This window comes from Podarcis melisellensis, assembly GCF_964234715.1.
Source record: "Podarcis melisellensis genome assembly, chromosome: 13".
NCBI classification, from domain to species: Eukaryota; Metazoa; Chordata; class Lepidosauria; order Squamata; family Lacertidae; genus Podarcis; species Podarcis melisellensis.
Genome location: NC_138545.1, coordinates 25639212 through 25662891, shown reverse-complemented (window position 1 = coordinate 25662891; position 23680 = coordinate 25639212). Strand labels below are relative to the sequence as shown.

General features: G+C 43.5%; 3 protein-coding genes across 4 annotated transcripts in view; 1 reads left to right on the top strand and 2 right to left on the bottom strand.

Annotated features, from left to right (window-relative positions):
• The window catches only part of LOC309355531 (olfactory receptor 6F1-like), a 28004-nt gene extending 10965 nt beyond the window's left edge, over positions 1–17039 (bottom strand). For both annotated transcript variants that reach the window (XM_081886472.1, XM_081886473.1), the window contains exons 1-2: positions 16957–17039; positions 16590–16652 (exon numbers count right to left, since the gene is read on the bottom strand). The gene's annotated coding sequence lies outside the window, so the exon portion shown is untranslated. The remainder of the gene's footprint in view (positions 1–16589; positions 16653–16956) is intronic.
• Positions 2295–5024, top strand: LOC309355500 (olfactory receptor 6A2-like). Its single transcript, XM_081886437.1, has 2 exons — positions 2295–2444; positions 3899–5024. The coding sequence occupies exon 2, from the start codon at positions 3926–3928 to the stop codon at positions 4895–4897; it is 972 nt and encodes a 323-aa protein (XP_081742563.1). The 5' UTR covers positions 2295–2444; positions 3899–3925; the 3' UTR covers positions 4898–5024.
• A 5368-nt stretch (positions 17040–22407) lies between the features above and the next one.
• Positions 22408–23343, bottom strand: LOC309354846 (olfactory receptor 13G1-like; the record flags this gene model as incomplete). Its single annotated transcript, XM_081885111.1, has 1 exon — positions 22408–23343. One exon carries the CDS (start codon positions 23341–23343, stop codon positions 22408–22410), a length of 936 nt encoding a protein of 311 aa, XP_081741237.1.
• Positions 23344–23680: the final 337 nt, after the last annotated feature.

Below are 23680 nucleotides of genomic sequence, written 5' to 3'. Positions count from 1 at the left end.
GTGAGCCCAAAATTGTTGGGGTTGGAGCATAGGAAGAAGTAATAAAGACTACCACACTTCTGAGTGCAAGCACACCCGGTTCAAATAAAATGGAGGCTGATCTAAGGCAGGGCCAGATTTCACCCAGGTCCACCTCAAAAGTCCAACCCCTTAGCTCACCCATGATTGGTCAATTCACGGGCAAGTCCCGACAACCCCTGCAAATGATGGAGGATATTACACTGTCCATTGGTCGTGTGGGAACAGGAAGTTTCCCTCCCGACTCCCCCATGACTGCACCAGCCCACAACTCTCATTGCCACTGGAACGGTAAATTGACTTTTCAGAAGAAGGCAAACATCTCAGACTCATACCATGTCCCTCTGTGGATCAATGAGGAGAAATTGAAAGAAACTAAAAGAAAGCAGTAAACTTATCATTGCTTCCCCTTAATTGTGTTTAACATGAAGGTCAACAGAATATGAATAAACATTTAAATGGTTTAATATGCATTATTTACGGACGCTTCAAGCTTCATGTACATTTTTACTGAACTACTGTTGCTGCTACTATTTCCTTATCTCTCCATTGGTAATAGCACATACCCTCCAAATGCCCCAAAATTGCTGGGACTGCCACAGAAACAATTAAGCTATCACTGCCACAAGAAGTCCCAATTTAAGCTGCTCTTAAAGGGGCTTGCAGTTTTAGTGTAGCTGCAATTTTGTCCATGGCCCCTTTAATAGTAGCTTGGCTTCTAATCTTCGGCGCCGTCCATAAATATGTCATGCAGAGAAGAAGACGGGGGGGGGGGTGAAACAAACATTGATGGTGGAGGGCATTTTTGAGTTATGGTGTTTTCAGAACCTGCAGGACCCAGTAGGAGAGGAGAGGGGAGGGGAGGGGAGGAGAGAGAGCACTTTCAAAATGTGAGTCTACCCTACTAGGAGGCTGGAAGTATCTTGGCTCTCTCCCCTTCCCTCTTGTGCCTTCAGACCAGGGGTTCCCAACTTTTTTTTGAGCCAGTGGGCACATTGGAATTTTGAGGAGGTGCTACGGGAACCAGTCACAAAAGGACTATTGTGTGGTCATGGCACAACACAAAATGGCTGCCATGATTTCATGGCATAACATGAAGTTGATGCCACAATTAAAAGAGCAGAAAAAGAGACAGGTATAGGCATGCATCCATCACCTTCCTCCATCAATTGTGGGGGAGGGGTGCATCTATATAAGTCACCACTGCAGTCGTTCATGAAGAAAAGTTTTTTGCAGCTTCCCTTTCTTCAGAATGGGGTGGAGGGTGCATATCCATTCCTCATATCAAATGAAGCATGGGACTGCCTGAGAGGGTATGTTTAATAAAGGAGAAGTTGAACCAGTGCCAACAAGATCTGAACAGGAAGAGCTAATAATCTCTGATACACTATGTTTTTTTGAAAGGATATATATTTAGAACACTTGCAGGTGCCATACTGGGGGGCACCCTGGTGTCTGTGGGTGCCATGTTGACGCATTCTTCAGAACATACCCTCATACTGCTGTGGTGATTCTACAATGGTGGCTGAGTTGATAAACACCTTGCTACAAACTGAAACATACTACATTGGGAACAGGACCCAGTGGGGAGACCTAGATTCAAGCCATCACTCAGCCAGGCTCTGGGTGTCTTTGAACCAGTTACCAAATATGGGTCTTTACTGCACATATATAAGCACCTTATATAAACCATTGTGCAAGCAATTTCCAATAACAGAATGCATTTTTGCATGTTGTCTCAACTAATCTATGCATTTTTAAGCACATTTCTCCCTATGATATGCTTTTTGAGAATTTTGTTGTTGTTGGAGACCTAGGGTACTGTAGCCAAGCCAAGGTCAGTCGGCAAATGAAGCAAAGAAAGCTAAATCCCACTGATTTCAATAAAGTGCCGCCTTTCAAAATATTGTTAAATGTGTTTTATCAGTTCATAGAGAGGCAAATGTATGGTAACTGGGGGAGAAGGAAGGTGGAGGAGAGAGAAAGACACCTTGTTGCTATCATTAGTGGATCTCCTAGCATTCCATAAACTTATTAACGTAATAGGACAGAGGTGGGATTTGTGACTAAGCAAAGCCATAAGAAGGAAATCTCTTAGGCTATGAGAAGTTAAAGCTCCAGGGTTCTACTCCTTTAGGATTTCTTGTTTGACTCCTTTGAAAAATTACATCCCTCACATCTGAGCTTCTCATCATCTTGAAAGAGGACAGGTGTAGAAGTGCTTCACTAAGAACTTTAGAACCATCCAAGTATGGATTTCTTCCTTTTTTTACAGTTGCCATTAGAAAGCATGGAGAATGGGCCATTGAAAGGTCTACCTTCTCCAGAATTATTGCAATCCAATAACTAGTTAAAAAGAAGATGTGCAATGTAATCCTGTCTGTTCAAAAGTAGGCATTGCTGAATCCAATGGGTCTTACTCTCAGGTAAGTGTGTACAAGATTTAAGTCTCAGGGTTCTAGATACATTGAAGCAGGACATGTTCCAGCCAAATTTAGTAAGGTGCATTAACTCAATTTGAAGGCAGTTCACATTCACACTATACATTTAAAGCACTCTCCTTTCACTTTAAGGGTGATGGCTTCCCCCAAAGAATCATTGGAGCTGTAGTTTGTTAAAGGTGCTGTGAGTTGCTCCCAGAGCTACAGTTCCCAGCACCCTTAACAAATTACAATTCCTAAGATATTCTAGGAAAAGTCATACCTGGCAATGTTTTGCAAATGTTATACAGTAAATGTATTGTGTGGATGTGACCATAAATTTGGCTGAAACAGACCAATGATTTTTTTAAAAAATATATTCAGAGTTGTGTTATAAGGATATGAAGAGATATTACAGAAACTGACAACCTGATTATGCCTGTGTTATTGTTTCCAAATCCAGTTTCATTAGAACTTGATAGCTTTAGCTTCTTTTTCTTCCTCCTCCACTAGCTGTCTGTATTTGAATAGGTCAGTGACAGCAGTGAGGTCATCATTTTTAGTTCATGTACGTATCACATACTTTTAAGTGCAACCCTATATTACATAGAGGTCAAAAGGGAAATTCCTATTTGTCATGGCATTTGACTGTATTCCAAATTAGCAATGGAGTATTTTGGTAACATTTATTACCTTTTTAGAGAGTTATGCTTTAGCTCTCAATCTTGAAAACCATAGAGAATAGCTTGAACTGGTTTTATTATTAATTGAAGATATATAAATTGAAAGTCAGATATCACTCTCTGGATGCTAGACTCACAATCACATTTCAACTAGAATAAAACCTGAAGTGCATTTTGACAGTTCTGTACTATGTATGACATCCAACGCTGTCTTCCCAGCTCCACAACAGAAATTAGTGTTTGCAATGTGAATTCAGGTTTCTCTTCCCCTTCCTCCAGCTTCTCATGCACATTCCAAAATCTGGTCCTGAAGGTCCACCAACCTTCCAGAGCAGATTTTTGGCTGTATGGGGGCTGCAGTGAGGAGGAAAGAAATTTTAATCTCAGACCAGGAAATGGACCTTCAGCACACAATCAAAATTACAGGCCACTAGTAAGTGCAAGTAAGATGTTCAAAATGAGCAACAGATGCTCTCCTGAATTGAAGAACAATAGCAAAGGCTGAATAAATCTCTGCACACATTTTTAAAAGTCATTGAAATTGTTAATAATCACATGAGTAAGAATCTTGTGACTATTTTATTAGCTGCTAATCCACTTCTCATCTGATTTGCCCCGTTACTGATTTCAGAATTTCAGATTGTTTTTTCAGACTATGCCATAATTACTAGTATAAGTGGATTTATTGATATGACTGATGTCACTTTGCGTGAATCAATTTCACTGACTGCCCCCCACCCAAGAATTGTGCTTAGCATGCTCTGTTTTTATTAACAGCGGAAGCAGCAATTAACTTACAGAAGAATGTGGAACCAAACATCACATGTAGAATTCATAATTATGGGTTTCCCTGAACTTCCACAGCATCAGTTATATTTATTTGCATTTTTCAGCACCATCTACCTTCTAACTCTTCTGGAAAATGTCCTCCTCATTGTGACCATTTCATTGAACAACCACCTTCATACTCCCATGTACTTCTTCCTAGGAAATCTCTCTCTTTTGGAAATATTCTATGTCTCAGTAACAATGCCCAAATTATTATCAAATCTGTTGTTGGGTGAGAAGACAATCACTTTGGAGGGCTGCATCACTCAGCTGTATTTTTTCTTATCTTTGGCTTCTTCTGAATGCTTTCTCTTGGCAACTATGGCCTATGACAGGTATTTGGCCATTTGCTACCCATTACATTATGCAACACTCATGAATCACAGAGCATTCACTGTCTTGAGTCTGGTTTCCTGGCTAGGTGGCTTCCTGGCTTCCTTTCCATCAGTGTTGATGATCTCCAACTTGCAGTTTTGCAAGAAAAATACAATCAGACACTTTTTCTGTGACCTCTCACCTTTGTTGAGGTTGTCATGCACCGACACTTCATCCATTGAGATGTTGGATTTTGTGGCAGCTTTAGCAGTCCTCATGACTTCACTGGGAGTCACTGGAACATCTTACGTATGCATCTTTTGCACAGTTGCAAAAATCCCCTCCGTCAAAGGGAAGCGGAAAGCTTTTTCCACCTGTGTCTCACACCTGGCAGTTGTTTCTATGTTCTATGCCACCACCATATTCATGTATGCACGACCCAAGGCCATCGGAACCTTTGATCTCAACAAGCTGGTGTCCATCCTCTACACAGTGGTGGCTCCATTTCTCAATCCAATCATCTACAGCCTTAGAAACAGGGAAGTGAGGAAGACCTTAAGGAGAGCTTTACATAACTCAGCCATGTTATCAAAATGTTTTCAAACAGAGAAGCTAAAGCCATCACAAAACTGAAAATTACCAAATTCAGATACCTTCTCCATTCATCATCAAGCATCATGTGATAACTTGTACAATGATAAAATACATTGGAAACTACCAAAACATTAAGAGGTTCTGATATGTGCCCTCTATGATTCCAAGGTGGGTTTCAGAAAGTTACATTTCATCTAAGTTTTAATTTATATATTTTTTTTAACTGTTGCTATATCTGTATTGTTCCTGTTATGCATAATTGCAAATTCAAATGTATCCCTATGGTGTTTTATGACTTCCTTGATATTGTATGTGGGCTGGAACTGGTCTGCGACCAAAATAATAAAATTCATTCATACATTTCATCGGGTTTTCATCATACACTAAGTCAGTTTATACAGTCTGATATTGCCGATACTTTTTCCCATTTGTTGATTCCAAAATAAAGACATACCAAGCTGTCTAAAAGTTTCTGATTGCCAGGAGTTTTTTCTAAATAAAATGTAGAACTGCACAGCGAGATGTGATCTGAATTCACATAGGTAATGTACATTGTTGCAACCCTCCTGAAAATCACATGTCTTCTGGTGTGGATAAGTGTTCCCACGTCACATCTTGGAAAGGCAAGAACATTCATTTATCTAACAGGAGATTTTGGATATACTGATAAAATACAGACCAGACCTATGTCAGACATGGAATGGATCCTTAAGGATCTCATGAAAGAAGTCATTGAATTCATGCTGTCACAAACTGTATGTAAATGAATTGCTTCCAGGAACCTAGGCTGCAACCTAGGTCAACTCTTCTAACTTGAAATCTGTCCATGTGAAAGCACCTTTACACCTTGATTCTAAACACATTACAGTGGTACCTTGGGTTAAATACTTAATTTGTTGCAGAGGTCCATTCTTAACCTGAAACTGTTCTTAACCTGATGCACCACTTTAGCTAATGGGGCCTCCTGCTGCTGCCACACCGCTGGAGCACAATTTCTGTTCTCATCCTGAAGCAAAGTTCTTAAACCTAAGTACTATTTCCGGGTTAGCGGAGTCTGTAACCTGAAGCGTATGTAACCTGAAGCGTATGTAAGCCGAGGTACCACTGTACTTGGAAGCATGTCTCACATTTATTTGTAATATACTGACAGATTCTGGTGCTAGTTTTCAGCAGTACAGCCCAATAGGTAGAGATAGTAGAAAATTTATAAGCTATGCCACAGGTTACTGTTTCACAAGTTCTTTCATGGAAAATGCCATCAGCACTGGTGTGCTAAAAAGACATATTCAAGCATTACAAAAGCCTAACCACAACAGTCCCACTCCCTTCACCCTCATCTTGCCACATTTAGTGGTGAGGTCTCAAGTGAGCTTATAAATATGCTCATCTGAATATGTGTATAACCCATGAAATCAGTGGTCCAAATACATGCAAAATCCCAAAACTGTGAAGCACTTCAACTTGCCATTAAAAATGACAATGTGAAGGGTGGAGGGGCTGGGCCTGTCAGACATATCTCCTCCACACATTGAATTTTGTAATGCCTTAAGAGTGATCAAAATTGGGAAGTCTGAGATTCAAATCATCAATCTGTCATGGAGCTCTCAAGGAAGACTTGGGCCAGTCACTATCTTTCAACTCAGGCTACCTTACAACTAGATACCTTCCAGATGGTGTTGGATTGTAACTCCCAACAGACCTGCTAGCATGGACAATGCTCAGGGGCAATGGGAATAGTAGCCCAGTGACATTTAATAAAGCATCATAGTAAAGGACAGGTGGCCATACACTCACCAAAATAGCCTTGTGTGCCAAATGGGGAGGCCTCATGAGCCTAATTAAATCAATGGGTTGTAGGCTTCCCACTACTGGTGTACAGGATTGCACTGAAGAGAATTAAAATGAAGATTGGCTGTGTCTGTTCACATGGCCTGGTGGTGCACTATCAGTGCCTCCATCCATGATAAGCCCTTAATGTAATTTGGTAAGAGCAGAATCCAGTCTCATTACCATTGAACACATACCCTCCAACATTTTTCGAATGAAAATAGGGACGCCCCATTACATAATGACCGCTCCCCGCTTAAAACGGGGGGGCGCCCTTTGCGTGGACGCGTGCAGCCCCTAGATCTGGAGCGGCTCCAACAGCATAGGCTTGGCTTTGCCTTCCCTCAGGTGGGATACCTGGAGGTCTCCGCCTACCTCAGTCAGTTGTCCAATCCCACCTGGGGGAAGCGTTGCCAAGGAGACCAGGCCAGGTAGGGGAGGGATTACCTGCCCACACAATAGAGGGAGGATCTTACCTGGGAATCCTCACTTGGCTCCAGAGCTTCTCCCACCCTACCCACCCTCAGTTAATGTCTTATTTGCAGGTTAACTTTTCTTCACAGGTATGCGGGCGCTGCTACATTAAGGTCGCTGTTAAAGTACCGGAAAGGAATTTCCCTGCATTGGTAGGTTTCGCCTTTCCCGTAGCAAAACGTCACAAATTTGGCGGTATCAGGCCTTGGGCGGAATCCTTTAGTCCATCTTCCTCTTTGCGGCGGCGATACCAGGGTTCCCCGTTAAAGGGGTTTCTGAAGGGAGGCTTTGACCGTACGCCGAAAGGTCGTCATTGCTCTCCCCTGCGGCGGCGGCGGCGTAACGGGGGCAGCTATCTCTGCTTGAACATATGTTCTCCAGAGCCGGCCCATCCCCCCCCACACACTGGATAACCCTGATGCTCCCTAGGTCCCCGGCTGGGGACTGGGGAGGGAGAACGCCCGATGCCTGAGCCAAGGTCTACCCACATTTGAAATTTAATAAAGTTGTGGCCAATTTAATCCCATAGCACGTTGTCATGAGTCGTTATTCCACATGACGGGGGGACCATGCGGGATCTGGGGACTCCGCCTGTCCACGCAATGATAATTTTACTATTTACATCCCACACATCTTATTGGGTTGTGCCAGCACTCTGGAAAGTTTCCAACATATATAAATCACAATAGAACATCAAACATTTTAATCAAATCTTCCCTACACAGGATTGCCTCCAGATGGCTTGAGGGTTGGATAACTCCATACCCGCCAACATTTCTCCAACGAAAATAGGGACATACTAAGGAAAAGCAGGACATTCCAGGATCAAATCAGAAACTGGGACAGCTTCTCTAAATCTGGAAGATAGGGATACTTGGAGGATCTGTTAACATATTATATATACTTGCTTTGTGAATTCAGAACATATTGATTTCAATAGGATATTTCTTCCCAATATAAATATCTTCAGGAGAAGGATTTTCTTCAGAATCCCAGTGAGGGAAAATATATTAAATTTCCCCTTCATACCTGCTGCTATTAATACCGTATTTTTCGTCCCATAGGACGCACCTACTTTTTTTTGGGGGGGGGGAAATAAAGGGAAAAAAATATTTCCTTTATTTCCCCCCAAAAAAAACCAGGTCAGGGAAAAGTGGGATGGCGGTGCTACGCCTCCCCGCTGTCCCCCGAGCTTGTGGGGCTGGCCGATGTCTGCCCGGCGCAAGGGACGCTCTGCTTCAGGGTGCCCCATGTGCCGGGCAGCAGGCTGCTATCCGCAGTGTGGGGAGCCCTGCGGGGAACTCCTGCAGGGCTCCCCACGCTGCGGATGTCTGTCCGGCGCGTGGGGTGCTCTGCTTCAGGGCGCCTTGCCCGCTGGGCGGCAGGCTGCTATCCGCAGCGTGGGGAGCCCTGCAGGGAACTCCTGCAGGGCTCCCCACGCTGCGGATGTCTGTCCGGCGCGCGGGACGCTCTGCTTCAGGGCGCCCCGCCCACCGGGCGGCAGGCTGCAGAAACCTGCACTAAGCACGGGCGTCCTCTGGAGAGCGCCCCGTGCTCCACGCTGCAGGCTGCCACCCGCAAGCCTTGCACGCCCGGGGGGGAGTTCCCCCCGGTGTGCAAGGCTTGCTGACACCTGCGCGAAGCACGGGGCATCCTCCAAAGGGCGCCGCGTGCTCCGCGCTGCAGGCTGTCGCCAGCAAGCCTTATGCACCCAGGGGGAGTTCCCCCGGGCACGCAAGGCTTGCGGGTAGCTTCCTGGAGCCTGGAGAGCGAGAGGTGTCGGTGCGCACCAACGCCTCTCACTCTCCAGGCTTCAGCGAAAGCCTGCATTCGCCCCATAGGACGCACACACATTTCCCCTTCATTTTTGGAGGGGGAAAAGTGCGTCCTATAGGGCGAAAAATACGGTACTTTGAAAAGAGGGCAGGATTTTTTGGTACACGTTTTACATCACATTTATCTGATCCACATTATGTTTTGATCCACTCATTTGTTTTTGATCCACCCATATGTTTAATGGTTCTGGTATATACAGTGCAACCATTATCCCAGATAAATTAGGGAGTGGTTTGTGAAATACCCTTCTATTAATTGTCATATATGTCCATAGTGTAACTTGGATTCAAACACCAGCTTCAAGCATCACACCCAAACAAAAAACAGGAAATTGATTTGGGTCTTAAATAGAGACTGATCACTGCAGGAATGTTACATCATCTGTTTTCATAAGATACTGACCAGGAAAAAAAACAACTATTGAAGACACAACCTAAGTTTTGTGAACTTTGAGGAGATTCAGCAGCTGCAGGACTGTTCCTAGTGATTTGTGATCCAACAGTGAGTAAATGAAACTGATATGCTACTGGTTCTGCTTCAAAGAGCAGAAACTAGACCAACCTGTTTGACCACAAATACAAAAGCTAGACCAGTAGTTATGTGGGCTTTTGCCTGCTGAAGGAAGTACATTGACAGGATGACTGCCAAATGAGGTGACAAATGGAGATAAGTTTAATGCATTTAACCATGGAATAAAATGAGGATCTGTCAATCCCCTCCCATATCCTCCTTCAGCGAGCTTTGTTTTGATAAGCATGGAGACATTTTTATTCTGAAACCAACTTTTTCCTTATAAAAAAAGGTCATTTTTATTCCTGTACTGCTATTGATCCAATGTTGCTATACAGAATTTTAATGTTAGGGCTTTGTGTTTTTTCTTAATTGTCAGTTGTTTTAAGGACTGTTATTCTTAGGTTTCACAAGCTGTCGAGTTTAATGTATTACTTAAGAATATCTAATTAATAATGACTAATGTTTTTCTTTCTTTCTCAACAAAGAAAAAAGAAAAACCTTTTCCATTTACTGTTCTTGTATTTATCTTGCGATCTGTGAAGAAAAAACCTGCAACAATTTCTCTCCCACCTTTCCTCCATCTGGTTATACTACTCTGACATAGCAATGTCAGAATTTCTAAGCTTACATCTTGCTTAGAGTGTCTGAACAGAATTATGTTCACCTGTTTGCATATTCATATACTGTACACATTTTGCATTAAAGATTAGACATCAGTTTTGCAAGATTCAGCTCTGGTCAAAAATCTCTGTGTCTACATTAAGAAAATAATAATAATCTGCATCAAAAATTTATACCATACTCCTAGGATATAGGAGGAATTTGCTCTGACTTTCACATCAATGATCAGTTCAGTGGGAGGCAAGTCACATTGACTGGATGTTCTACTGTGAGTGCTAGCACAGTCTTAATATGTGTGTTTACTGAGAAGTACGTTTGTGTGTGTTTAGTGGAGCCTACACTGTAGCATAGCTGTCAACCGTCCCTTATTTGGCGGGAAACTCCCTTATTCCAGCACCTTGTCCCGCTGCTGTCCCTTATTGATGATGTCCCTTAAATTTTCCAGGTTTCATGCTCACCTGGCTCAGGAGGGAAGCAGCGGCTCGGGGTCCTCCGCCGTGAGAGAGAGCACGTGCACGAGCTGCCGCATCTCCATCTCTCCCTTTTCCCCCTCAGGGGTGTGTCGTGAGGAGATGGGTGACAGTGGGTGGGCAGACAGCCCCTCTCTTATGAGACTTCTGCTGCGCTGCCAGGGGAAGCCGGAGGCGGTGGCGGCAGCAGTGGCGGTGGCTGAGAAGGCGGCCTGAGGAAGGAGGAGGAGGAGGGGATGGGGAGGGATGCAGAAGGGTGGTGCTTCAGTGGCCGCCACAGCGCTGCAACCACCTCATGGCAGGCTCGCGGGCGGTGTGGGCAAGAGTCTCTCTCCCTCCCCCCCTCTCTTGGGCGGGTAAGGGCTGATGGAACTCATCGCGCCAGGACGGCGGCAGCCCCGATGTGCTGCTTAGCATACCCTCCAAGCAGTGCAGCATCTTAATGTAGTGATTCCCCCCTCTGCAACCCTTTTATAACTCTATTTTTATAAATCATTTGTCCATCCATAGTTCAAAATTTTACTACAAGTTTTCCGTCAATCCTACCAATGTATGCAACTCTTTACAATAGCTTTTCAAACTAAATTATAAACTTTCCCCATTCTTTATTAGAGAGGTCCTCTTCCTGGTTTCTAATTCTGCCTGTAAGCTTTGCCATCTTGACGTCATTCATCAGTTTTGTCTGCCACTCTTCTTTGGTGGGAGTTGTAGACCCTTAGGATCATGTAGCCCAACCCCCTGCAAAACACAGTCAGTTGCAGCCAAAGCAACATGGCTCCATCAGTGGCGGATTTCTGTATAAACTTAGCAAAAATCCCTTATTTTGGCTGCTGATCCCTTATTTTCAAATCTGTAAGTTGACAGCTATGCACTGTAGTGAGTTTATTTATGGTTGCAGCCTTAGGCTAGGCTGTTGTTCTGGCTATATTATTGTTTTCAATGCTGAATATACTTCTCCCCCACCCCCCACCCCCAAAATGACCCCTGGATTTTTGAATTTTATTGATATTGATGCTGCATTTTATGTTGTATTTAATCTGTTTTAAAGTCACAATTTAATCAATGTTTTATATTTGCTGTTAGCCGCCCTGAGCCTGGTTTTTAAACCAGGAAGGGTGGGGTATAAATAAAAATTAAAAATAAAATAAAATAGATGCAATGTACCAAGAGCATTATTCTTCTGATGTCTGGCTAACTTAAGTGCCAGCACTTCAAAGCACATATCTGCATTTTCTAACTGAGATGAACTGCGAAAAAATAATTTCTAGACTGAAAGAGCACATCAGTCTAGCCATATTTCCTACAAAAAAACCAACTGTAAACAGTGTCAACCTATAAAATCATTACACTTTGTTTCATTACGCAGTTTTCCTTTAATTGCAACTTCTTTCTAAAAATGAAACTTGTGCAATTAATCACCCAAGGCTATTTAGAAGTTAATGAGATGTGTCTCCCCAGATGATTTTTCTTGTAAATTCCTTGTTCTCTAATAATACTTCTGAGAATTTTGACTCTGGGCAGCAATGATTGGGTCCACAGTGACTAATTCAGCTTCAAGCCCTGTGGAGCAGAAATGCTGAGATTTTGATTAATCTCCTGAGATACTAAAGCAACTTACAATGTGACATTTCTGTAACTCTAATGGGGCCCACAGGGAGCTGTTAGCAAAGAAACTTTTTTTCCCTAAGACAAAATGCAGCTCTAAGCAGGGATCTCACTTCATGCTGCTTTTAAAAAAATATCCTAGCACTGACAAACATTAGACAAAAAAGGATATAGGTTTTGTGTGAAATATGCTTCTCTCTGTGTCTGGCTATGGACATACACATGCGGTGAATTTCTGCTTTTATACAAGGACACTATGTCATCATTTAAAATGTAATCAAGCATCTCAGCACTCAAAGAAATGGCACTCTGAGTCACAGTGATTACATCCCTGCTTCCTGTCACATGACCAAAATAAACCTCTTCTGCATGGCTGAAATTTACACAAATTAACACACTATGTCAGTGTTGCTGTGCACATTTCAGTGGTAAAATAAAATATAGTTTGTGTTCTGCTTCTCCACCTCCAACCCAGAGCAGCCAGCAATATTTGACCATAAAGTTATTTTTAAATTAAATTTATATACCCCCCCACACACTTTGCATGGTAGTTCACAGTATAAAAACACAAAATTAACAACAACAACCGCCCGACACACACAGTCATATTTTAAAGGCCATAGATGGTTTGATCAGTCAAAGGCCTGGGAAAAGAGGAATGGTTTTGCCTGGCACCCAAAGATATGTAATGAAGGTGTCAGATGAGCCTCCCTTGGGAGAGCATTCCACAAACAAGGAGCCACACCCTCTGGACCTCAGGGAGGGGACACAGGAAGAAGGGCCTCAGAATATTATTGCAGGATCTGGGTGAGTTCATATGGGGAGAGGCAGTCCTTCAGGTACTGTGGTCCTGAGAGATTGAAGGCTTTATAGGTCAAAAGCGGTGATTTAATTTGGACCCATAAACTAATTGGCAGCCAGTGCAGTCAGGCCATGATTGATGTAATATGTTCAAAATGTTGTGCCCCAGCAAGCTACCTGGCAGCTTAATTCTGCACCAGCTGAAGTTTCTGAACCATCTTCAGAAGCAGCCCCAAATATAATGAGTTGCAGCAATCTAACCTAGAGGGTACCAGAGCATAGACAACAGAAGTTAGGCTATCCCTGTCCAGATAGGGGTGCAGTTTGGCTGAAGCTGATGGAAGGCACTCTGTGCCAGTGATACCACCTGAGCTTCAAGCGACATTCAATGGATCCATAAGTACCTCCAAGCTGCATACCCAGGCCTTCAGAGGGAGTGTAACCCCACCAAGAGTAGACAACACTCCATCAATTTGTTGAGTGAACCTTCCACTAAGCTACTGCTGGATTCAGAGGAGTAGTGGAAAGAGCCAGCTGGGGAGCCTCCAAAGGAATCCGAAAGAGAAGAAGGAGTAGAGCCAGGAGATTGGTGGAGAGATGACACTGAGTGGTCATAGGGACAAGAGGGAGCAGACTGGGGAGAAGGAGGTATCAGAAACTGAAGAGGTAATAGTGTTGTGAGCAGGAAGAGGCTGTGGCAGAGAGCAGTTCAGAATCAGAGGCTGAAGAGGAGGGGGGGCACAAGAGGCAGGCTGCTGAAGAAGCCAGGGGGTCTCTACTAGCTGCTGTGACCGCCCTCCTGGCCTCCCAGAACCCACAAAGATATGAAGAGGGTGGGGGGCCGCTAGGGGGCGCATCAGAAGATGGCTGACAATAACATCTCTCCGACCCACACGAGGTAATTTGGAGGCTATGATGGGAGTAATTAGCCTCCCTACCCCCCCCAATATGGTGGGGGGGACTGCCTTGCCTGCTGTGCCCTATACCACCCCCAAATTTGTGGGGATGGGGGCACTAGGCACAAAGCCCTCCTGTGGGATTCCGGTGCTCCTGGACGCCGTCCCTGATCCGCGCCACTAGCTGCAAGAACTTCAAAAGAAACAATTTGGATGAAGGAATGCACATATATCAAGGATGAAGGGGGAGTAAAGACTGCTAACAGAAGAGATCTCTGATAAAATAAGACGAGTCGGAGGAACAAGAGAAATCATGAGAAGATACACCAAGACTCGGTATGGCAAATGACTGATGGGGGAGGGGGAAAAAAACTTTCCTTTCTTTCCTTATGTGATTAAACAAGAATCCCCTACCTCACGAGTCAGAAATGTCGTTTTAAGGACTTAAGCTGTGGAGCGCAAGGCTTGCGGGCGGCAGCCGGCAGTGTGAAGCACGGGGCGCCCTCCGGAGGATGCCCACGTGCTTCACGCAGGTGTCCGCAAGCCTTGCGCGCCCGGGGGAATGCCCCCGGGCGCACCCGGCTTGCGGGTGGCAGCCTGCAGCACGGAGCACAGGGCACCCTTTGGAGGACGCCCCGTGCTTCGCGCAGGTGTCGGCAAGCCTTGTGCATGGGGGGGAACTCCCCCCGGGCGCGCAAGGCTTGCGGGCAGCGGCCTGCAGCGTGGAGCACGGGGCACCCTCCGGAGGAAGCCCCGTGCTTAGCGCAGGTGTCCGCAGCCTGCCGCCCGGCGCGTGGCGAGCCCTGAAGCAGAACACCCCTCACACCGGGCAGACATCGGCCAGCCCCACAAGCTCGGGGACAGCGGGAAGGGGCAGCGCCACCATCCCACTGTTCCCCGACCTGGTTTTTTTGGGGGGAATAAAGGGGAAAAATTCCTTTATTTCCCCCCCCCAAAAAAGTAGGTGCGTCCTATGGGACGGAGCATCCTATGGGACGAAAAATACGGTACCACTGTTTGGCTATGCCTTCATATGTACAGCTGTGCACTCAATGTCTCCATTGTTATTGATAATCATACTCTTTCCATGAAGATGGCGAAGGGGGTGACTACTTAGGACATCACGGTCCCTGAGTTAATGAACATGGGGACAGTAACACCCCAAATAGGATTTGAAAGTTAGCATCAAATGTGTCAGTTCTTTCTGCAGCAGCTGGCCTTCCCCACTCCTTCATGTAAACATCTCTGCTCACTCTGTCCTCCTGACTGTGAAACTGTGTGTTAGATTTTTTTTTAATGTGATAAAGCTTTTTAGGTAATATACTTGAGTGAGAAGCTGCAGCTAGCAGAGGAGTTTTTAAAATGATAATTAAGTAGCAACCAGTTAATAAGACTTGATTTAAAAATATTTATGATTTTGGGCTAGTGGAGCCAGAGGCTAGGCAAATGTACACATTATTGGTAAATAAAAAAATACCTCCCTGCTTCAACAAGTAGCTGATGAATTCGATTTTACAGTCATACTGTATTAATTAATTGAAAGCTATGTGTAAATTCCCTTCTGAGGGCTGTAAACTGGATGGAAGCCTAGAATATTCCCATTCCACTCATGAAATAAAAGGTAAGTTTAGAAACAAAGTTATGTGCAATGGTAATAGGACCTACTGGGAGCTATTAGTGGAAACAATGTTGGGGAAAGCTTAGCTCCAAGTCGGGATCCCATTGAGGGTGATTAAAAAGGAAAAGCGGCTTGATGAAATTAACTTGAATGAGCAAGACCAGAAAGGAAAAGGAAAACAGTTACCACCAAAGTGTATTTAGGAGGCAAAGCTGGGCAGGCTAGATGTCAGGTCACTTAATTGTCTCTCCTGAGGACAGCATAGCAACTGTTGATGAATTCCTTTAGACTTCTAGAGAGTGAAGGAATGTTTGCATTAACATTGTATTGAGCAATGGAGCTTGAGCAAAGAGGGGAGCATCTCTCCAGCAGGAAAGACTTTTGTGCTTTTAGCATGATTCATTTCTGTCTAGGGTGCTGCAGAAGTGTCAACATACTAGAATATTATACAAAGTCACTGTGGATTCTGTAATGTTCCTGTATTCAAGCTAATTTGGTGGAAGGGAGCACAAAGCAAGCAAGCAGCATTTCAAACAGGTAGTCTCTTGAGCCCAGAAGGATGCTGAAAAACACAATTTTATGTAGGTACCTAGTTTAAATACATATTCTACCCTTCATCCTAAGGCAGGGGTAGCCAGCATGGTGCCTACAGGTACCTACAGGTACTTACATTCCTATAGTTGACTCCTTCATAGACCTCAATGTCTCCACTTCCATTTCCCCACTGAAAATAGGTTTGTAGTCAATAAACTATATTGTGGAGGAAGGGTGCCTGGTTGTCAGGGCTGAGGGAGTTGTTCCATCTTGCAAATGTTCCCATTGGCCCCAAAAGGTTGGTGGCTTACAGCATGTATACAGTAGATAGCTACAGTAGATAGATAGATACAGTAGTAGCTACAGTAGTAGCTACAGTAGATAGATACAGTAGATATATACAGTAGTTAGTAGTAGATAGCTACTATATACAGTAGATAGCTGCCAAAACAAATATTTTAAATAAAAATAAAACCTTAAAACTAATAAGTCAGACAATAACAATGTTTGCCATATCTCAGGATACAAAAACTTACTAGCAGAAATGAACAAAATGTTTCAGCTTCTGCCTTCTTCAATGCCACAGCTGGGGTCCAGACCTACACAGTTCAGTAAGGAGGGGGATACAAATCAGTAGGGAATTCCAAATCATTGGGCTCACAATACTAAATGCATGATTCCTGCTAGATATGAGCCATGAGCCATTGGGGACCACTAACAGCAACTCTTCCCAAGGCCTTGTATTGAGAGTGAGCAATCCCACATTCCAAGTTCCAGGCCTAATACACCAAGTTTCATAGCTAATGAATTGATAAACTAATTGTACCAGTATGTGTGTATGGTCTGGTAACTCCCTAGAAACACTAGCTTTCTCCAACGAATCCTGGAAACTGTAGTTCCCACCTCACAGTGCTATAATTCTCAGCATATTTAGCAAACTACAATTTCTTGGCTTTTTTTGGCAGAAATTCATCTTTCCATGGGTGGGTGTGGCAGTTTCCTCTGAGATCTAGAACACAGAGTATTTGGCATAAAAACTGAAAGGAGAGGTTAAGGTAACTAAGCTATCTCTTGCGTCATGCAATATAAGCAGGGGTGGAAATTAAGATAGGCATTGGTCAACCCTTGCAAGGATTGGGAAGCTGTGCCCCTCCAGGTGTTGCATAGCAAGTTCCTGCCTCCCCCCAGTGGAAATAAAGGCACATGGCATAAATATTTAGGTTAATGGGCAAAAAATGGCCACAACTTTATTGGTTGAAGAATGAGCGGTATTGGCTTAGGAATTGGTCCTAACCGACTATCCGGCTTCAGCCCAATTGCTTGAAGACCGGGAAGGGTTAACCACCAGTAGGGGGAGTCCTGCTGATGCACATCAACTAGGAGCTCCCCCGGGGTCACCGCTCAGGGAGTGCCTTAGGCCATCACCTCCATAGGCTTCGGACAGGGCTACGAGCTGAGGCGGGAAAAGAGGGAGAACCCTGGCCTCACCAGTGTGATATTGGGCAAGCCATGCCCCCCCTTGGCCAGCTGATTGGCTGGCCAGGGGATGACGCGGTCAGGGATCCCCTCAATCACGTGGAGGCTGAAAGTGATTTTGTTGGACTACAACCCCCATCACCCCTGACATTTGGCCATGCTGACTGAGGCTGAAGGGAGATTTAGTCCAGCAATATCTGGAGGCCAGAGCTTCCCTATCCCAGACATGGAGGCATCTTCAGTGTGAAGTAATAGTTTCCCAATCTACCCCTGACTTCCAGCTGACTGAAGGGAACATCCCTTCGGCCATGGGTGCTTCCCCCCACACAAACAAACCTCTTTCAAATCAGGATCAGGCTAGAAATAGGCAGGCTAGAAATAGGTATGTTTTTCTTTCATGTGTCAGACTGATTTTCAGACAGTTTTAAAGCACTGGCAGATTTAGGAATGAAACTCTGAGGCTGTGTCCTCATGCAGTTTTTGATTAAGTGTGTTCTCCTTCATGGAGAGCACATGTTGCGGTGGGGTCTAACAGGACACCCCCTCTTGGTTATTGGACGGGACCATTTGGATGGCCATGACTATGATTGGGCCAATTTGGGTTGTTGGGGAAATTTTGATGTTACCATTTAGAGGGTTGGCCCAAAGGTTATATATTCTTGGCACACAGCTTTTTTCAGTCTCTTTTGCTGCATGCATCGGATCGCCCACCCACCCTCCCTAATTTAGGGCTGTTGCATTTGACATTGCTATGCCTGTCATGGGGTCATCTGCTTTTAGGGCAGGGGCCTGGTAGGAATTTTGTCCATTTGGCAGATTGGCTGGTACCATTAGGTTTTTGCCTACTGCGTAGCAAATCATCACAACTTGTAAGGTTGCTGTTAGGCATTGGTTAAAATTTGGTTGGTGGAGGGGTAAGGGTTGGCTGTGCCTGCTCCTCCAATGCTGCTGCAAGGGAATTCCGTTAAAGGAATCCAGGGGTTTGCCATGCTTTTGTCTGCATCCCTGACAAGGGGCTAGGGCCGTGCAAGCCCCTGGGAGCATGCAGGGAGGGGTGACGGTTGTTGGGATACTGCCAGGGAGACAAAGGCCATCATGACCCCACGTCGATTCCGGACGATCCATCGATCTCCCGTAGATATGCAGTATCTTTCAATTAGCGACACGAGCTCCAGAAATAGCTTGCCACATTCCAGAGCTGGTGCACGCTCTATCAGCAGAATTCGCACAGCGAAAGATGCACACAGGAGAGCATTATTTACAACTTTATTCAGCGTTTGTCAGAACAAAGAAAACATGACCGCCTGCGTTGATGTCTCAGGCACAGAGAGAGAAAACGAAAGCAATAGACAAAACCGAAACATCCTGTGAGCAGGAAATATGTAGGCTGTGACTCACAACAGCCTGTCCCCTTTTTTAAGGTGGAACGGAAATATTCTAACAACGGTATGGTGCCAGCCCCATTCTCTCCCCAATATTGTTTTCCCTTACTGGCTTTCACTGGAATCCGGAAGTCAGTTCTGTCCCGGGGCGGGGACAGATAGTTGTAACCAATGCCTAAGCAACCACTCACATTATGTATTTTAATAAAGTTGTGGCCAAAATTATGCCAAAAACCTGAAACAAAAATTCAATGTGAATTGTGATTTATTTGGGGGTGGCTTGGGGACCTTGACACGCAACTGCTGATTCTGGCTGCTGCTGCTCTACAATCACTGGATAGTATATTCAAATACTATCAAGATTAAAACCAGGACACTTGGTGGCAGCATAGACTAAGAAATGGACCCTAGCTGACATACCTAGCAACTGAATTACATTATTATGATGTTATTAAGGCCTACTTGGATTATAACAACATTTTATTGGGGGTGAATAGTTGCATTTATTTTTCTCCCAAACTAAGCCCATTCCAACACAGAATTAGATCCAGGAAAGGCTTTGTGACTAACGCTGAAATCCTGTTCATGTTAATTCAGAGCTCTATTCCACTGTTTTTAATAGGGCTTAAGTATGCTCAGAATTGCAAGCTAAGGCCAATTCTGTGCACACCTTCTTGAGAGTAAATAAGCAAGAAAGAGAGCACATATCAATCTAAGCATGTTTACTTAGAGAATTGTAATAAAATTTATTTCCATTTAGAATTGAATCATCTCTCATTCATCATGTGACTTCATTATTTTATTAGACAATTGAATAAATCTAAATACATATGCATATGACAAAATCCCCCACCCCCTGCCAGTCTCCCCTGCATGAAGTTAGGACCCCCCAAAAGCAGTTGTGTAATTAAAAGAAGATGATAAGAATCAGCAAAGCAATTCTGTGGCTAATTGAACAATTCCTTTAAATAGGGTCTATTAATGAAGTTCACACTTTTGACAACCAGTCTGATGCTTTTGCAGAAAAATATTCCTAGACACAAGACTTTTATTTTTTATTTTTAAAGCCCTTTCAGTCTCCCATCTTGAGGCTAAGTACAGCAAACTGTACATTCCCACCCCCCTCTCCAAGGCTGGATTATTTACTTCTGTGTGCTTGTGTATCTGTGTCTCTCTTGTACCTATTAGGGACTATTCTCATGCCTTTCTTTTGATATCTATACTACTGATTACTTCTGCCATTTTAATTTTAGAGAAAGTGTTTAATTTAAAAAGGATCTGTACTGTAGAATAACAGTGGTAACAATACATTGAAGACAAGTAAATATTTTGGGGAGGGTGGTCCCAGAGCCTTAGCGCCACCATCCCAAAGAGGATAAAATGGGCGGACTTTGGTACTCTTTTGTCCTCCCTCCCCCAATGTCTGAGCTGGCTCCCTGCCTGTTACGTTATATGTGGGGAAACTCATGTGGGGTTCCTCTCTGTGTAAAGTCTTCAAGTTGTTCCTGTGCATGCCTGACAAATCTGCCCCATTGTCAAAATTTATCTTTCCCCCTACCTCCAGTCTCCTTTGTTGTGTGTCCTGGCTGAGGGGAAAAACATAAGATGGGTGGCCATTGGTCAGGGATGGTCTAGTTGAGATTCCTGCATTGCCACAGGGGTTTGGCTAGATGACCCTCAGGGGTCCCTTCCAACTCCACAATTCTCTGGTGCAGGCTTGTGCAGAGTTTTAGGTACAAGTTGGATGCAAGCGGTGCATAGGATTGCAGCCCATCTTATGCACCGTTGGCTCAGGAATAAGTCCCACTGATCATGATGAGACTAGATCGCTGCTGTGCAGTCCTGTTTTTTAAATAAACATTTTCCTTTTCAGATATTACAGAGCATGGTGAAAATTACAATAAATAAAACCTCCCTTTCAGTAGTTTCAAGCACTACTACAGGTTCCACATAATATCTGTACTGCATTGTTTACTGTGACAGCACCTGCACTTTGGAACTCCCCACCTATTGCAACAAAGCACGTGCCTTTGCTAGACTCTTTTCGGGAACCTGCTAAAAGCATTCTTCTTTAGGCAAGCATACCTAGATGCTTAGGAAGATGAAGTAATTGTAATCTTAATATTTTAGCTTTTGTATGTTTTAAAGTAGGATTGTGTTTTTTTTAAAAAAATTTTTTTACTGCTGTGGTGTTTCTTTTGTTTTGGTAAACCACTTTGCAGGTATTTAAAAAAAAAGTTTATTAAATAAATAAACAATAAACATAAATAAAATAACACAAGCCAAAACACAATCCATCCTGTAGATTTAAGTATCTGTCCATAGTCACCTACTTGTTATCAGAGGCCCAGAATCCACATTCCTTTGTAAGAAAATACGAAATAACGTAAAACCATTTTTGTAGACTAATGATAATGATAATAATAATAATAAATTCAATGGGGGGGGGGGTAACAAGAATTTTTCCGCACCGGGTACCACCTGACCTTCCTAGGCCTCTGATGCCACCATGCTCATTTGTACATCTGCACAACAATTACACTGATGCACCATATTGTAGCTTTTGTTGTCTTCAGGCAAAGGGCTAAGACTGGATACCGATAATAAACCAACCATGTTGAAGCAAAATAGGCCTGGGTTTGCCAATGTTTGATTGCACAATTCTATGCAGGCAGCCTACATAGAATTATAATGCCTCTCCACTTTCCCATCTCTTATTTGATTTCACAGTTCATACAATACAATAAAGCCAAGGTTTGACACACAGTGCAGATTTTAGTGGTATCTAGTTTTGAATAACATTCTTTTCTCTCTTCAGCTCTACATTTTTTTGTATTTGTTGTCTTCCCTAAAAACAAATAACCCTTCAAATAATCAACTGGGTCAAATAAATCATCAAAGCTCATGTAGCAAATGACTGCAAAAGTCTGACAAATTATATTTCTGTCATTCAGTTCTAACAGGCAACTTGCAGATTGTGTGCCTCCTCCACGAGAGGATCAAAGGGTGGCAACATGAGAATGAGCATTTTCTGTGGTAGCTCCCTGCTCTCCTCTTCTCCCAGGCCTTTGGCTAATTAAACAATCAATGGCCTTTAAAGCTGGGCCGTGGGTATTGTTTTTCTTTGTTACGATGGTATGCATTTTTATACAAAAAATACTGCCCCATGATCCTCAGATGAAGGACAGTATAGTAATTTAATTAATTAATTAATTAATTAATTAATACACATGATGCTATGCTATGGTTATTATTAATCAAGGTTTATAAACCAACAGCAGGCTTCAGAGTGTGGTTTCTTCATGCTTAATCAATGATGCTTAAGCCACCAGGCCAGGTTGAAACCATGGCTTAGCATTAAGTGTGAACCAGGCCTGTGTTTTGAGCCTGTAGATTTATCTTGTTAAAAGGAAGGTAATGTTAATCTATGCAATGATTCAGTCACATCCTACATTGTGCAATCACTTGAACCACCGAGACATTTATTAGACGAAAACTACTCTCTCTGGAAGAGCCTTTTGCCTACTAGCTTTCCAAGAGCTTCTTTAACATCAGTGTTTCTCAGAGAGTATATGAGTGGATTGAGGACTGGAGTTACTACTGAGTAAAGGATAGCAATAACCTTGTCTTCTTCTAAGGAGTAGGCTGAGGCAGGCCGAAGGAAAGTGTAGATAATTGTGGAATAGTAAAAGCTTACAACTAAGAGATGGGAAGAACATGTAGAGAAGGCTTTCTTCTTCCCTTCTGTTGAGCGGATTTTGACTATGGTTCTTAGGATGAATCCATACGATGTTAATGTTAAGGCACAACTACCTATTGCAATTAGCACAGAAGCTGCAAAAACCATCATTTCATTCAGACTTGTGTCTGAGCAAGAGATCTTGAACATAGGTGGTAGCTCACAGAAGAAATGGTTGATGATGTTGGAGTTACAGAAGGAAAGCTGTGCTACCAGTCCTGTGTGTACTGCAGAATTTACCAAGCCTATTAGCCACAGTCCAGCCATTGCCCCAATGCAAAACTCAGTCCTCATGATGCTTGAGTACTGGAAAGGATGGCAGATAGCAGCATAGCGGTCAAAAGCCATGAATGCAAGGAGCAGGAGCTCAGTCCCTAGAGCCAAGGTGAAGAGAAAGACCTGTGCAATGCAACCGGGAAGTGCAATTGTCTTTCTTGGTGCAAAAATAGTTTGCAGCATTTTGGGAACTGTAACAGAAATAGAACACACATTTATTATAGACAAATTGATGAGAAGAAAATACATTGGCGTGTGGAGTTTGCTACACGTGCAGATGGCAAGGATGATGAGGACATTGCCTACCAATGCGACTGTGTAGATGAAGATGAATGCCCAAAATATAAATATCTGGTGTTCAGGGGAGCTGGAAAGACCCTCCAGGATGAACTCTGTAATGGTAGAATGGTTCTTCATTTCCAACATTGTGACTCTGCAGACCTATACAAATAAATCACTCTATGTAGAGACCATACCAGTTGATAGGAGAGATCCCTAATTCAGAAATGAAAACATTCTACATGTTGGATTTATTAATAATAGCATATGGAGAAAATTATGGTTCGCATTTAAGTCAAGGGCAATAAAAAAAGAGTAACAGGCTACTTGCTAAGTTTTAAAATAATGCTAGGCAGCAAATACTGTTCACAGGCAAGATGTCTACACAGTGGAACTGACAGTGCTATCCTATGCACATCTGCTCAGAAACAAACCCACTAAATTCAATAGGACTTAATCTAAGTTAAGTATGTAC

Coding starts and splice junctions, on each gene's coding strand:
- LOC309355500 (XM_081886437.1), top strand. CDS start 3,926: ATGTGGAACCAAACATCACATGTAGAATTCATAATTATGGGTTTCCCT.